Source organism: Harpegnathos saltator, unplaced genomic scaffold (genome assembly GCF_003227715.2).
Source record: "Harpegnathos saltator strain DR-91 unplaced genomic scaffold, Hsal_v8.6 scaffold25, whole genome shotgun sequence".
Lineage (NCBI taxonomy): Eukaryota > Metazoa > Arthropoda > Insecta > Hymenoptera > Formicidae > Harpegnathos > Harpegnathos saltator.
Genome location: NW_020230039.1, coordinates 414,677 through 432,035, shown reverse-complemented (window position 1 = coordinate 432,035; position 17,359 = coordinate 414,677). Strand labels below are relative to the sequence as shown.

Genomic DNA, 17,359 nt, shown 5'->3' with positions numbered 1-17,359 from the left:
CGTTTTTCACGGATAGATGACTACTTGTCATTAAATGCAACTAATTTCACTCTCAATTCTATAACCTTTATATCACTTGACTACTGACATTTCAAGCTTTTTTTTAAAAAAGTGTACGTTATTGGGTAACGAATTTTTTGTTTAGCATTAAGTTAAAAATGGAAAATCAAAACTAACATTTCCTATTCTATATTTTATTTTTTTATTTCCAAAAAAAGAAAGAAAGCTGTGCAAGCCCGTCAAAAATTATGTGCTGTGTATGCTGGGAAATTCTTAACAGAATACCAGTTGGTTTTTCGTTAATTAGCATTGGTTTGTTCGTTTTCGTTCAGAAGATTTTTCTATGAAAAATGCACTATAGTTAGGACGACCAATTGAGGTCAATGGTGACAAAATAAAAGCATTGCTTGAATCCAATCGTCATTGTACGACACGAGAGATCGTTGAGAAGTTAAACATATCACATGCGAGCATTGAAAACCATTTAAAGTAACTTGTATATGTCAACAAACTCCATATTTGGGTTTCACATGAGCTCAAAGAAATTCATCTCAACAAACGTATCAATATCAGCAATTCTCTTCTGAAATGTGAGCAAAATGATCCATTTTTTTAACGAATATTAACTGGCAATGAAAAATGAATTGTTTATGACAATATGGAATGAAAAAAATTATGAACTAAACATGATGTGCCGCCACAAACTACTTCTAAAGCAGACATTCACCAAAGGAAGATTTTGCTGGATCTGTTTGATAGGATTACAAAGGTATTGTGTTTTTTGGACTGCTTAAACGTTAAATCAAACGATTGATTCGGAATTGTAGTGTTGTCAATTGGACAAATTATACGAAGCAATCAAGCAAAAGTGCCCAGAACTAGTAAATCGTAAAGGTGTTGTCTTTGAACGCCAGACCACATACATCGTTGGTCACTCGTTAGAAATTGTTGCAGATGGGTAAGATGTGTTACTACACACCACCATAGTTGCCTAACTTTCATCAGATTACCATTGAAGGGAAAGAAATTCGATTCTGATAAGACTATCAAACGGTACTTGGTTTAGTTCTCCGTCGATAAGGAGAAGTTTTGTGAGGCCGGAATCATGAAGTTACCAAATAGCACACTAGATGGTAAAAAGTCAGAATTAGACGAACAATGTATTACAGAATAAAGTTTTTGCTTTGTATAAAAAAATCGCTTTTTATTTACATAGAAAAAGCGACATGACTTTTTTGCCAGTCTGATATACTATTTAAACATATGCTTTGCTATTCTTAATATTTAAAAGGCAATAAATTACTTTAATTACTTTAATACTTAAAAAGTACTACAAAACTAAAAAAGGTAAAAAAACTAAGAAAGGTTAAAAAAGTGATTGAACACGATATGTATCAATTTTTTTTACTTATCTGTTATATATATATAGCAACAAATTGAGTGTCGTGATTCCACGATTCTTCTTCTATATAATACACTGCCGTAGCAAAGGTATGCATAAATAGATAGCCGAGGTTTCTTTTCTCGTCGCAATAAAACTATCTTACAGATTTTCTCGTAAGTGGACATCTCGTGAGTTCAAGTCATCATCGTGGAGCTCCTGTGAATTAGAATAAGAAGGCCACAAGATATTTCAGCGCAACAACGCGTTTGGGGAACCTTCTTAACTTACGGTCCTCGTCTATCATTAGAGCAGTAATTAGCAAGTCTTAAGGAGCCTTCGACTCAAGTTTGTTTCAGATCTGTTTCCTGCTATTTCTTTTTACGCCTAGTGTCTTGCTTCGACGACATCTTCATGCCGTCTCCTTCAAAACAGCAATTCGTCGATGGTTCAACTGCCTGCTCTTGTTTCTAACCTACCCTATTTACCATTTTCTGTTCTACTGCGTCGTTACAATAAGCTTGATGCTATGAAAGTAGAGTGGCTAAGGAGAAAATTAATACGAATAGAAATGATTGTCATTTAAAAATAAATAAATGTTCCAAACATCAATTAAATGAAAAGAATTTCGAGTGATATTGATTATTAGGTCTGGGAAAAAGTTCGTGGCGTTTTTCCCGATAGATGGCGTCAATTGCAAATAACTCAGGAAACACAGATCGCAGCGACACTACTAAACACTCGTTGGAAAGGTGACACTTCGAGCGTTACTTTGAGTGTATAAACATCGAAATTGGTGCAGTGGTTGGAAAGTTGTTTGCGTTTGAAAATGGAGAAAAGTAATGAAAAATTGCGCTATATTTTGCAATATTATTACGACAAAGGGAAGAACGCTGCACAGGCTTGTGAAAAAATTTGTGCTGTGTACGGTGAAGGTACTTTATCAAAATCTGCTGCGCGGAAATGGTTTGCCCGCTTTCGTTCTGGTAATTTTTATGTGAAAGATGAGTCACGCTCTGGTCGTCCAATCACTGAAAAAGCTGATGAAATTCTTGAAAAAGTCCAGCAAGATAAGCATATCAGCATTCTCGATATTGGTATGGAGCTAGGCATTGACCACAAAACTGTTTTGAACCATTTACACAAAGCTGGCTACAAAAAAAAGCTCGATGTATGGGTTCCTCATGAGTTGAGCACGAAAAACATGATAGACCGAATTAACATCTGCGATGCGCTGCTGAAACGCAATGAAATCGACCCATTTCTGAAACGTGTCATAACCGGTGATGAAAAATGGATCACGTACGACAATCGAAAGCGTCAAAGATCGTAGATAAGGGATGGTGAGCCGTCACAAGCGTTCGCGAAGCCAGGATTGACGCCGAGAAAGGTGATGCTGTGTGTGTGGTGGGACTGGAAGGGAATTGTCCACCATGAGCTACTTCCAGTTGGTCAGACCATTGATTCTCTTGAACTCTACTGTGGACAACTAGAGAAATTACGCCAGGCAATTGAAAGAAAACGGCCCGAATTGAATAATAGGAAAGGTGTTGTCTTCCATCATGACAACGCCCGACCACACACTTCTTTGATAACCCGTCAAAAATTGCGAGAGCTTGGTTGAGAAGTTTTGATGCATCCTCCGTATAGTCCAGACATAGCGCCCTCTAACTATCACTTGTTCCGATCTCTGCAGAACTCTCTCAATGGAATTAAACTGGTTTCAAAAGAAGCCTGTGAAAACCACTTGATTCAGTTTTTCAACCAGAAACCACAGAAGTTCTTCACCGATGGAGTTATGGCTCTACCCGAAAAATGGCGAAACATTGTCGATAATAATGGAGCATATTTGGTTTAAATAAATTTATTTTCACACTATAAGAAAACCAGTTGAATTTTACTAAAAAGAACGTCACGAACTTTTTCCCAGACCCAATATATATTGACCAGAAAATGAGAATATTGATTAACATTTTAACGTGGGGTATATCTAGTATAATATTTCACTGAGAGCTTCAGCTCTTACATATATCTCATTGGTATATATTTTTAAATCTCAAAGAATATATGCAAAGTCCCATATAAGGCTATATTAACGCAAATATATGTTGGTCTTACATCTGTTGCTATATGTCATACTAATTCCAAAAACAAAAGTCGGGGTTAATTTTAGCACAATTTTATTTGCAACTATATTCTGTTACATATATTTACTTACAATTTATTTATAGTTATGTCGCAGACCTAATTATATACGTAACCGACAGTGTCTAGATGTTGTCGTTGAATATTTTCTATCATAATATTTACTAACTTTGCGAGACATCTTCGAGTATAATACGTATGATTTTTTTTTCGAAAGCCAGAACATTTCTGCCGAGACATTAGTGCCATTCCATAGGAAGGGCTCGTATTTCCTATAACTAATGATTTTCATATGAAAATTGCGTCTATCATAATTACGACATATCTTAGACCACTGAGAAGATGTGTGCACTGCGGAATAGAACGACTCCTTATCTAAAAAGCTTAATATTAAATGAGCAATTTCTACTGGCAGTTGCACTATAAAATCCACAGTGCACGGTCCACATATAAATCCTAGCAATTTCCTGAATGCTTCCATTTCTGTTCGTACCGGAGGTAGCCAAAAAATTGACTTTTCATTGCGATTATTCGAATTATATAGAGCATTACATCCCCACCTTTCCCTCCCCCCACCATGTACTCTCTCCCAATCAACTACGTTTTCTCCATTTAGGTTTCCCCCACCTCAATTAAAGCCCCCACATTCTCATCGCCGCCATGTTGAATGTGTGACGTCAAAAATAAGAAAATGTTAAAGTTACGTACCTGCGGATAATAATTAAAATAAGACGAAAAATTAACGTGATGATATTATCAGAAGAAATAGGGAAATAGGGAAATAGGGAAGAATACAATAAATGGGGTTTTATAATATAATCTTAATTTTACAGTTATTTACTAATTGTTAGAGCAAAGAAACCTTTTCGAAGCACTTTAGACACCTGTGCTATCGTACTTGGTATTATTATATAGGATGTTGCAGAAATTGATGATCAAACTTTAAGAGCAAATTCTGCTCACTATAAAGATGAAAAAAGGTTAGACAAGTATATGTTTTGTAAGTTCCAGCCTATATTTTAGGTTTCTCCCACACCAGTTAAAGCTCCCATTTTTTCGCCAAGACTATGTTGAATAAAGCAACAAGGACACTACTGCATCTTATGTGCCAACCCCACTATTTTATGGTGAGAGTCGGTTAGGTAAGGCTGGGATGATTAAATGTCCCTAATCCAGTCGATCTACCTAGTGGTTGACGGGTTCTCTCTGGTCGTATGCTTTATGGGCATGAAACTGCCCATATATTTTGTCCGCGGTAAGATATGGAGTCAAAGAAATGCTGATTTTTTCGCTATCAGAGAGAGTGAAACAAGTGACATTTTAATGCTGGGATATAGAAGGCATGTTTCAATGGCTCGAATGTCACAAAATCTGCTAAGACAGTTGGAGAAACACGCTGGAATCCAAAAGATAGCATGGAACTGCATCATTTACTCATCTTTATTCCCTTTTTCTTCTTTTTTCCTCTTCTTTATTGGACACATCGTTACCACGGACATAATAATAGGTCATATGTGACAAATACACTAACAATAATATAAACAAATAAGTATAAATGGAATACGTCTAAGAAGTCAGAAGACATACTCTTGCTTTATCCTAGTAATACTGTCTCGTGATAATTTGTCACGATCCTTGTATATCTAATTTCTTTATCCTTTAAAATATATTTATTCCATACTTTAAAGGGACATTTGTCCTTCATTCGCCCTCTTTTCATGTATCATAATGCGTGAAAAGGAAGCAGAGGTCTTTATCCAACCTACTGCGCGTTGCTATCTCTGCGACAACTGTTTATTAATCTATGCTATTTCCTATGCAAGTTTTTCTGGCACCAAAAGTCCTAAGCCCAGGTGGGAGATATTGTGGCAAAAACTAAATGGCTGCGAGAACTATAAAAATGCGCCGTCGTGGATCTACACAAGATATACCTCGCAGGTATATCTTGGCTCTCGGGATTGTAAATTTGGCGATGTAATGATGGCTCTGCGTCGCTCAACCTCCTTTCCACATTAGGATCGAAATATCCTTTAAATATCAAAATCAGGCAGTAGAAGTCAAGAGTGCTCAGTTGTAACGAACAATAAATAAGAAAGCTGCTGGATCTTTCGGTCTCTGTCACGCATGTACTCGATTACAAGCTTCGTGGTGACATTCGCTTCTTTAAAAGCACTTCATTAAGTGCTCAAAAGTGTCTAAAGCAAACAGCACTTCCGAACATGAACACAAATTGCTAACTTTTGCGCGAACTGTCCATATCGTTTTAAATATTAGGTTTTTTGCAAAATTCGTTTCAAATTTTCTATATAAATTTAGAACATAATATTTTACTTTTATTAGAGTAACTTTATTGAAACAAATATGTATTATTTTGTTCAATGACCTTGCCCCATCTTTCGAGTAGCAACATAATTCTCTCCAAAAAGATTTCTTACGCAAAGAATCGATCGAGGTGAAGTTTGACTTCTAAAGACTTGAACTTTTTGTCAAAGAAATTTTTCAAAGAGAGAAATAGATAATAGTCAGATAAAACAAGATCGGGAAGATATGAAAGATGAGAAAGAACGTCTTATTAAAAGTCCAGTAACCTCCTATTTCGGATGAATATCACGTTTGACGTTATCACAATAAGAAACAACTTTACACCTGTTGGCCAGTTCAGGACACTTCTGTGCGATAATAGCTTAAATTCGTCCGTTGCAGGCTGTACTTCGTCGCATTGATAGTCTCATTCAGCTAAAGACAATTATAATACATTATACCTGTAAAATCCCAGCAGATACTCAAAAGAACCTTCTTTGGGAGAAGACCTGGTTTGACTTTTAAACAGACGCGCTGCTTACTCATGCATTATTTGTTACAGACAACATTGTTGACAACATTGTATAAAATCTAGCTTTAATCACTCGTTATGACTTTCTTTAAAAAAGATTTCTTTTGGAGCCGTTGAAGCAACATATTGCAAATGCTTAAACGTTCTATTAACTATCGTCCAACCATTTCGTATGGCACCCAAATATCTAGTCGAGTTGAAAATTCCAGGTTCTTCAGATGGCCAATTTCGAAGTCTCGATAATATTTCCGAACTGTCAAGTGGGTGACGCAGGCATCTCTATACACAGAGGACATCTCATTCATAGTTGCAAAGCCATGAAGCTACACTTAAAATAATAGAGCATCACATAGCGAAGTGGACCTTCTTGTTTTCCATCTTGTCACATGATTTCTGCCGAAATGTTTGCACTTAGAAAGGCTTGCAAAGTTCTTTTAGCGAGCTCACAGATCCGAGAAAGATCGTTCACAAACGTAAAATCGTCTAGAGCGACCTTACTCTTACTAATAGCAACATAGAGCGCGTGAAAGATGAAGCAAACTTTCCGAACAATCTAATAGATGTGATAGGGTATTTATACCGACAGTCAACTAGCTGAAGTAAATTAAAATAGATAATTTAGATACTAGTTCCGCCTATCTTTAAACCCATACGCAAATTGTCAATTTACTTCTTTTATCCTCTGTACCGTTGGAACAGTTGCAAATTTATGTTATATATAAATATATGTAGGGTTCTGTCTCTCTTCCCTACCTCGTAGCTCACAACACTCACAGAAAGATCACAACTCCTGTCTCAAACAAACAACGAGTAACAATTTATTCGTTAATCGACTTACTCTCAAGAACTCTCTTACGCACATACGCTTTTCGCTTCTTTCGTCTCTGCCGTCTTAGCTGTCTCTGCCGTCTCTGCTGTCTCTGCCGTCTTTGCTGTCTCTGCCGTTAGGCTCGCTCACTAGCGCGCCTCAAACCCACACACACACATATTCGCCGCTCGCATTGGCTAATAGCGCAGGACTCTCGAATCCAGAGTCCTGCACTCGCGTGTCTTTTGTTTTCACACAAGACGCTCACATACCCCACATATATATGAATCAATAAGAGTTAGGATATGACAAGTGAATATGAAGCATTCAGCTGTAATAGCTAGCAAAGTTCATATGATCCAGTAGCAACTAAATGTCCGGCTCTTGTAGGAACTAAACATGCGGAAGCAAGACAATAGAACCCCTTGTATTAAGGCTTAAGGACTGGAATGAGAGTGGCCGTAGTGAAGGTCTACAACCGAATTTCTAGATAATAAGTAAAGACAGACGTCTTCATTCTTCCTTAAATCAGATATCTGCAATACCACAGTCTTTTACGTCGCTTCTGAACGACATCTCTTAACGTTATCTAGAGGGGGGGGGAGAATGTCGTGAGCGTGGAGCGTCAGGTAGCTCAGTGGTTTAAAGCAGTTGCCCGGCAAGCGAAAGACCCGGGTTCGATTCCCGGTCTAGCGACTACCGCGCTCTCGATATTTTTCTCTCTTCGGAACGAAAATAAGATGCAGGTCCCGAAAGCATGGCGTCCCGTCGCCACCTAGTACGCCCTCCTTTCATGATGATTCATGGCTATTTATGGGTATTCACCATGAAAGAAGGAGGACGTACTAGGTAGCGACGGGACGCCGCATCTTATTTTCGTTCCGAAGAGAGAAAAATATCGAGAGCGCGGTAGTCGCTATAGACTGGGAATCGAACCCGGGTCTTTCGCTTGCCGGGCGACTGCTCTAGACCACTGAGCTATCTGACGCTCCACGCTCACGACACTCTCCCCTCCCCAGATAACGTTGAGAGATGTCGTTCGGAAGCGACATCTCTAGTGCTATCCCGAGCGCACGGCGACTACAGAGAGAGGCATTGTTACTTGTACCTGGTGGTACAAGCTGACAGTCTCTCAAAGTCAAATTCTCGTAATTTAAGATTTATTATTAAGCTTCAGGTCGAATTTGAACAAAAAACCAACAAGAAAATTGAAATAAGTTAAAACTTCTAGCATAAAGTCTCCATCAAAATATGAAGAGTAAAACAATGCTAAAAACATTGAATATAAAACAATTTATATTTAAAATCGACTGCTATACTGTAAAAGTTGATTAATAACAAATTGAATCAATATTACTATTAATGTATTTGTTGAGAATATCAAAATTTATTAATTGAACGTTTATTATTTAATAAAAAAAGTAACGAAACCTGAACGTAAGTTGGCAACATACGAGTCACAAACGTTAACCCCTGCGCAACACTAGACGACTCGAAAGTTGATTTAATAGTTTCGAATATTATGTCGCGCGTATAAATTTAATTGTTCTCACTAGGCTTACGCGCACATGTTTGGCACACGCTTCTTACGGCGGTTTCGCCAAGCCGTGATCACCTCTGGTCTGAACTATGACCCAAAATATTAACGAGCGTTTAAGCTAGCGAGCTTGAAAGCACACCTATCTTACGTGCGTTCGCTGACCAAGCGAGCCGATCGCAAATTCGATCTTGCGCGAACAACGTCTCAAATCAGGATGTCATACAAACTAAAAGGATATATTAATATTGTTGATTAAAGACGCTAAAGCTTTAATTAACTCGGAATTATTTAAATCAATTATTGATCTTACGGGAAACAGCAAAATTAAGCATTAAGTAAATGCACTACTAATAAGCTTTTTCCTCTGTTCTTTAAACCTATCACATTGCCAGAAAATATGGTTTGGCGTTTCAGGAAATTTACAAAGTTCGTAATTGGGTGAGTTGACTATATTAAATCTGTGAAAGCTTTCCCTGAGAGAAGCATGTCCCGATTTCAGTCAACAAATTGACACAACCGCTTTTCGGTTGAAATGGAATTTATTAAAGCAAGGACGGAAGTCGTTGGAGTAGTAGTTTAAAGTAATAAACTCCCTTTCCAGTAGCCATCTCAAGGAGCCATTTCCGAGTATTCTTACGCAATTCCTCGCTCCAGATATTGGTGAGATCTTCCTCCAGGAAGAGTGGAAAAAGAGAAATTCTACCTGAATCACATGCAACCTTAGCAAGTTGGTCTGCATTTTCATTTCTTTGGATTCCTACATGAGCAGAGGTCTAGATGAGTTCGATTTTAATGCCTTTTTTTGTAAAAGTTGAAAAATTCCCCTCCTAAAAACAAAACGTGATGGTTATTTTTACCTTTCAAATCAATGGATAGCAAGGCACTGAGAACAGATTTAGAGTCAGTAAAAATCTTATAACTGCGGTAGTCATGTCAGAAACTAATTTAGAGCTTCCGTTATGACCATAGATTCAAGAAAGATGGACAGATATCCAGGAGTCTTGAGAGAGCGAGAAATTTCTACATTAGCAGTAGAGATGCCTATCCTTGTGTATTCCTTTTTTGAGGATTTCACCCATCTGTGAAAATATGGAAGATTTCGAATGTTTCCCCGTTGTAGAGCTCATCAAAGCTATGGTTCGGATTCTTTGAATCTCGAAGAGCGTAGCCCGTCTCTAAGTCAATATCTAGTTGGAATGTCAGAGCTTGGAAGTCATAGTTGAATATATAAGAGCCTTCGTTTACCCTCAGATGGGTTCTATACTGAAGAACTACCTTGAAATGTGATAAAAGAGAAGGATCCCCAATCTGAGGGACGAAAGTGGACTTTTCATTAAGATCTATAATGCTCCCCAAATGTTCGTTCAAAGGATGACCTTCCTGAGTAATTACTGAGCTTAGATATTTCCTGCCTAGATATTCCATTCTCAGGTAGTAAGAAGGTTCGCCAGCTTTTGCCAAAATTACATTCTTCAGGAGGGATTGTCTCATACCAAGTGCCAATCTCAAGGCTTTGTACTGTTACCCTTCTAGTTTCGACGTGAGTTCAATGCTCAAGTCATGAAAGAGCCAACCTGTATATTCCATCTTACATCAAATCTTGATAAATCCGAATGAGAATTTCCGGGTCAGCTCCCCACCAAGTGCCTCTCAAACACCTAATGACGTTGAAAGGATTCTGACAGCTATTGACTATATGTCAGATCCGGGTATCTTAGTTTAAATTTGAGAAGAAATTTAATCCCAAGAATTTCACCGCCGCACTATGAAGAATATCTACTGAACAGATTTTAATGAATTGGACATCTCCCTGAGAGCGACGTACATATTTTCTAAAAATATAAAACTTTGGTCAGGGAAACCCCAAACCAAGGTCGCTCAAGATTTTGGTAGTGGCGACTAAGTCCTCTTCTATATTCCTAGTTTCAGAAAATATTGGAGGGATATCAGTGAATAAGGCGATATCATCAACATATTGGATGATTTTACAAGAATTGATTTTATCCAACTCCCCAGTGTAAATAGCGTACAGTGTGGTGACCAAGTAGCACCACCAAACGGATCGATACCGACGCAAGCGACACGAGAACAGGAGCCACCCACAACGTCATAAGAAGCCTCGCCGCCGCGCCGCTAGACGGCGAAGCAACAACCCCCGATATCCCCCGAAGTGAAAAATCCGACGGAAAAATATATAAGGCGAGCACCACAGGGGATTTACAGACTTGGAACCCAGATCTATTGAGAGCCACCTCCCTAGCATTGCATAAGTACCAAACACGGTCTTGAATACAGGTCGGGAAACTCCTATGGAGGGGGTGACCCGCTTAGTGAAGGCATTTTTAGTTGACACTATCACCACTTGGAGCGCTGTAAGTTAAGAGTGCTATCTCGCTGCGCTAACTTCGTGAGCGGCTGTCATTGCGGAGTTAATGATAATTTATATAGAAGGTTATCGCAATTTGGTCATTGCAAACTTGGGTTTACCCAGCGAAATATAGTGTAACAAGCGCACAAAGTCGTAGTGAATTAACAATGACAAAGTATTGTGTCGTGCCGAAATGCAAGACTGGATGCAAAAGTGTCGCAGTGAAGTGTTCAGTTTTTAAAGTGCCAAAATGCGACGAATTGCGTAAAAAATGGATATCTGCAATCCCTGGCATAAAGGACCTGAAACCCAACCAATGCGTATATGAAAAACATTTTGATAAAGCAAGTATAATAAGGGAGCTCGTAATGCGCGATGCACAAGGAAACGTGGTAACCGAGGTAAGCTCAGTTATGAAAAAAAATATTCTGTCGCATCAAAAGAAATTTTAATAATATATCTATGTATTGACACTATAATTCAAGACTTATGTGACTAGTAATCTTATCCTGAGGTTTAAAGAAATTTAAAAAAGATAATTAAGAGCTAGATATAGTAGTCTCAGTGTATCTCGATTTCCAGACTTTAAAAATCAGATACCCAATTTGTATAAGTTGATTTTATGTAATTTGTTCAGGCTAAGTACCTACGAACTCGTTTATCTAAATCTGCTGTGCCCACGATTTTCTATGAGTTTTCCTCGACTACGTTAGTTTCCAAGGACGAGGATTTGCAGGAAGAAAAGTTGGGTGTAGATGCTGCGAGTAATGGATCGCTTAACTCAGACGTGCATTATACACTATCAAAATCCATCGAAATCACATTGCCTATTCCACAGTCTGTTGATGTGACAAGTAAATATTATCATGCTTTATTGTATTCCACGAATTCAAATAGCAATCCAGCAATTGATTCCTACTGTATGCAGCCATTCCATGATGCTATTTTCGTAATAGCTATTATATTATACACTCTGTTACAGCCGATGACATTGACGAGTTTTTGCTCTCTGAAAGCACGAATGTCAATACAGAGAATTTGAGTGCAATTGATTGCCAGCAAAGCAAAAAAGAAACAAATGGTTTCACTGATTGTGAGAGAATATCGGACTCGGTTGACCTAAAGCTCATGAAAAGTATCAGCATGGCGTGTAAGTGTTGCTATTATTATATCTACATTAATTATATATAAAAATGAACAAATATAGTATTGGTACGAACGTTTGCAGGATTATAAGATTTAGGGTCTGATAATACGAATAATATCATTACATATATATTTTATATGTTTTAGCGTACAAAGATTCGTTAATCACAATACCAAAGTCGTGGAGTTTCACCGAGTCGTACAGAGGAACAAAACGGTATTTGATATTCTCACACGTACGGTTGATGACCAATAATGACACAGATGGTCCTATTATAGACAAAAGTGTCATAATCGACGACGTAGACGGCACAATTGATTACAAGATTTTTGGAAAATCGGTCGACATTCAAGAAATTAAGATCTTGCAAAATATGAACGATGTAACGTCGCTACATGCCGTTTTGTCGAAATTCGAAAGCATGCCAGTTTGTCAAGGAGTTGGTCCAGTTGAAGAATGTCTTATTCAACGAGACATCGCGTATCGAACTTCTTGCAATGTTTGGCATCATACCGATTGTGAATTAACCACCAAAACGAAAAGGTGCAAACGTTGCACAATATTGAAAAACACGTTGCTGCAAAAAAAGGCACGTTTTAAAAAGCGTGATCAAGTAAAAAGAGTCGTGGGAACCACAAATCCAATTGATCTTAAGAAAATAAATGCCTTGAGAAAAAAATTGAGCGTAACGCGTCGAATGAAAAATCGATCAAAAATTCGAATCGCCTTATTGCAAGATCAGTTTATCTCTAAACAAAACGAGCTGGCAAATATTCAGGACGAAACATTGGAGAAAAAATGTGTTTCCTTGAATATACCAAAAACAATGCAAAATACGTTGATGGAAATAATAACTTCAGCAAAAACCTATAAGAGAGGTCACCGATATTCAGAAGAATGGATAATGCTCTGTATGTTAATGAACATACGTTCGCATGAATATTACGAATTTTTACGTAAAAACAACGTTATCCCATTACCGTGCACCCGAACTATTCGAAGTTATTTTACAAATATCAACACAAAATGTGGCTTCGATAGCAATTTCTTACAACTGCTCAAAAAAAGTTTTGCTTCCAAAAAACCGATGCAACGCCACGGAGTTTTGTTGCTCGATGAAATCAATCTCCTAAAATCGATTTCTGTATGCTCGAAAACCCTCACCTATTCTGGATTAGTTGATTTTGGTGACGAAGGACCTCAAGCGACGAGTATAGAGGATCAAGCGACTCACGGACTTGTGTTAATGTTTCAACCACTCGCAGACACCTACACGCAGCCAGTGGCAGTCTTTGCATCAAAAAATCCCGTGAGGGGCGACGAACTAGCAAAAATAGCAGTTAAAGCAATCGTTCTGTTGGAGGAATCTGGGGCCATAGTGCATGGAATTGTTTCCGATGGAGCTGCGACAAATACGAAGATGGGAAAAAATCTGGGTATAAAAAGCACGATCAATGAGACTCGAATATGGTTTACCCATCCCTTGGATAATGATCGCCGCGTGTTTATATTCTCTGACGTTCCTCATCTTGTCAAGAATGTGAAAAATCGTTTATACAACAAGAAAATACTACGAGTATGTATATGAATTTATATTGATGCATTGATAGAATTCTCACTACTACGTCTCCTTTTGCATATATATTTTGTTGTAGATGAACGCAAGGAATGATCCGATCAAATGGGAATATTTTAAAACTCTACACAAATTGGACAGTAACCAATTAGGAAACGCTCGAGCATGTCCTCGGCTGACTTTGAGACACGTAGAATTAGATAGCACAGCTAAAATGCGTGTTAGGCTCGCAACACAGGTGTAAATGATACGATTCGAATAATTTTTAATATTTATTATGACATATTATGATATATTATGATATATTATGATATTATTTGTGGTATAGATTTTTTTATTATTTTTTATCAGATATTCAGCAATTCAGTGGCGAATGGGCTTCAGTTATACGTATCTGAAAAGTGTCAAGAATTAAAAGGCTGTGAAGCGACTATTGAGTTTTGTAAGCGAATGAACGACTTGTTCGACGCTCTAAATCGGAAAGTTCAGAATCAAGGAGTTACTTCTAATTCTTACGATTTCCAGGTAAACGTTCTATCACACCATCCAATGTAGTTCTCGGTTTCGTCATTTAACTGATAAGTAGCGTCCACAGTTTGAATTCATAGACGTTTCTGTTCAAGACCTTTGCCTACTTCCAGTTTTTATTATCTTCTTTATACAATTTGAGACGTTTTCATTATTAGGTTCTGCGAAGTTCAATACAATGGCTGAACGACTGGGAGACCGCTCAAATTATGGGGGAAATTAACGAGCATGAGTTTTTGACTCAGGAGACCGCAAGAGGTCTTCGTTTGTCACTCCAATCTACGATGGATTTATGTCAGTATTTGGAGGCGCGCTACGATTTCAAATATCTATTAACTGGGAAAGTGAACTTGGACAATTTGGAGGTAAAGTTGCTCAATAATATTTTAATACTTTGTTTAACTCCTGATGACTATATGAGGGCCGCTGGATCCATATAAAAATTAAGCATAATGAAAGTTAAATAAAAAAAACATAATCAAAGTTATATTCATAAAATATTTGGTTTTTATCATTATATAACACGGCGATGAAAAATAAATAAATAAATATGTTTCTTTCAGAACTTTTTCGGCACCATCCGCCAAGCGGCGGGTTGTAATGACCATCCGACTTGTTCGACTTTTCTGCACATATACAAATTACTTTCGATATATAGTATTTTGAAGCCGCCGAAGTACGGAAATTGTACTGTATCTGAACCTGAGCAAAAGATACTAATTATAGTAAATGACTTCAAAGAGATAAGCGGAAAACCGGAATCAAAAATGACACAAAGCCGTGAAAAAATAAGAAATAGGTTGGACGAGATTTTAAACAGCGAATACGTCGAAGATCAAAATATTTTCGCAGACGACCATAACTACACCCTTCCTAGTGTTGTCGATTGTATCATTTATTATGCAACAGGTATCCTAAACTAACAAATAACATCTCCCGATTTTATTCTTTCCGCCCCTAAATTTGTCCTTGAAAGAAAAAACAACACGAAATGCATTCTTCAGAAACAACTTTCACACTACTGTATGCATAAACAGAAATGTGAATTATGAACATTCTAGATTACCATTATGAAAATTGCACATGTGTTGTTTTACTTGTCTACTAATAATTGACATTGAGCAGGTGATGCTGGAATCTTTGGATCAAGTCGGTGAAAAATAATAAAACATTCTTCAAGATTACATGTACGATAATATTGGGCATTTACTATGCCCATGACTTGGTATCCGGTTACGTAAAATCGTATGTTCCTAATAATACTTTAAAATATATTTGCACACTTAATTGCACTTATTTTAAATTTTCAGCTGTCCTGTCCTTATTTGCATGCGGTTGCTGTACGCCTGGAGTTTGAAAAGCATGTGTTATATGTTATTTACATAGTTGTGCAAAGCGTTTTATTTTCTACATTTCACATTCTTCGTTTATATGAAACCAATCGTTTAAGTATGTTGTTATGATTAACATTTTTCTAGGCTACGTATGCAAACAAGTTTTGCGGTGCTATGGTGAATGTGTAAATTGTCATGCAGCGTTAATACAAGATCCCAACAATCACAGTTCGCTTTCGAAATTGGTCGACCTTAAATCAAACGGAAGGCTGATTCATCCTAACACAACCTTTTTTAAACTGATACGTTTTATCGAGGATTGTTTTTCTAAGCATGCTGCAAGCAAACATGTCTTTGATGAAACAATAGATGAAGTTTTGGACTCATACATTTTTTCATTCCCGTGCAAAACACATGCCTCACATCTCCTGTCATACACATTCCAATATTACATTCGAATGAGAATGAGACAGTTTACATTTCAAGAAAACGAAAAGAAGAAAAAAGTATTTGTACATAAAAAAAATTATCAAAACTTACAAATCAATGAACTATTTCGATAAGTTTATAACATTGCATGATAAATAAATGTAATTATAATTGTTAACATTTACTCTGTGAATAAAAAGCGGAAACGGATTGCTATTTCAAAAAGTAATCACATCTTTCATTAATTCACATTTATTACCTCTGCATTTACCTCAATATGATAAATAAACATTATTTCTATGTACAACGGGAATGATTTATTATTTTATTTCACTTTACGAATATCGCGGGATAGTACTATTACTACTATGTTTACGCGAGCGTTACTTCTGTAATAACTTATTCGAATTATCGCAACTTACGATAATTCACTCCGCGTAAACGGAGATTTATTGAATAGAATCCCGTTTATGCAGAGTAAATTATCATAAGTTACAATAATTTAAGTAAGATACTACAAAAGTAACGCTCGCGTAAACATAATATATGTCTTTTACATAATTACAATACGTAATAATTAAATAACACATTTTCTTACTTTTCGTAAAATATTTGTTAAAAATACAGTAACCGGAATCGAACTAAAAACGGTAAGAGTGCAAGGATCTCATGCTACCACTCATTCACATTTTTCAGCTAACAAGATACATATACTTTTTTCATTTTACATTTATTATAACGCGCATGCGTGACAAAAAGTTCTTGCAACGCAGCGGCGTGCGCGGTTAGAAGGCGAACCAAAAATATCGTCACTAAGCGAGTCACCCCCACCACCAAAAAAAGGTAGGAGTTTCCCGACCTATATTCAAGACCGTGGTACCAAACGCTCTACGACGTTGAAAAGCGTCCGCGCTGCAAAACGCACGCGCTCTACACGCTGCAAAGCGCTTGCTGTACGCGCTGCAAAGCGCCAAATAAAGCGGCCCCGAGAGGGTCAATCGGAAGACACCCTGCGGCCAAGCATCAATGGTTCCCCGGAGTAAGAACAAGAAAAAGCGGCGGAACGAAAGACGAGAAAGCGACAAAGAGTAAAGTGAGTATTACTGGAGTTGTTCAGTCCCGACTTTCCGGACAAGCCGAGATCATCGACGCCAGAATCCGTTACGACGATCGTTAGGAGGTCGCCACGTCTTCTAATCCTATCGCCGACGAGAAAAGGAGCTTCGTCTCCCGAAGGCTGGCGGATGTCGGTACTAGATGTAGCATTACT

At 37.6% G+C, this 17,359-nt stretch overlaps 1 protein-coding gene across 1 annotated transcript; it reads left to right on the top strand.

Moving 5' to 3' along the window:
- The first annotated feature begins 11,019 nt into the window (after positions 1 to 11,019).
- Positions 11,020 to 16,098, top strand: LOC112588589 (uncharacterized). Its single transcript, XM_025298976.1, has 10 exons — positions 11,020 to 11,476; positions 11,713 to 11,929; positions 12,058 to 12,225; positions 12,369 to 13,798; positions 13,878 to 14,036; positions 14,150 to 14,323; positions 14,485 to 14,691; positions 14,890 to 15,235; positions 15,452 to 15,571; positions 15,805 to 16,098. Exons 1-9 carry the CDS (start codon positions 11,243 to 11,245, stop codon positions 15,481 to 15,483), a joined length of 2,967 nt encoding a protein of 988 aa, XP_025154761.1. The 5' UTR covers positions 11,020 to 11,242; the 3' UTR covers positions 15,484 to 15,571; positions 15,805 to 16,098.
- Positions 16,099 to 17,359: the final 1,261 nt, after the last annotated feature.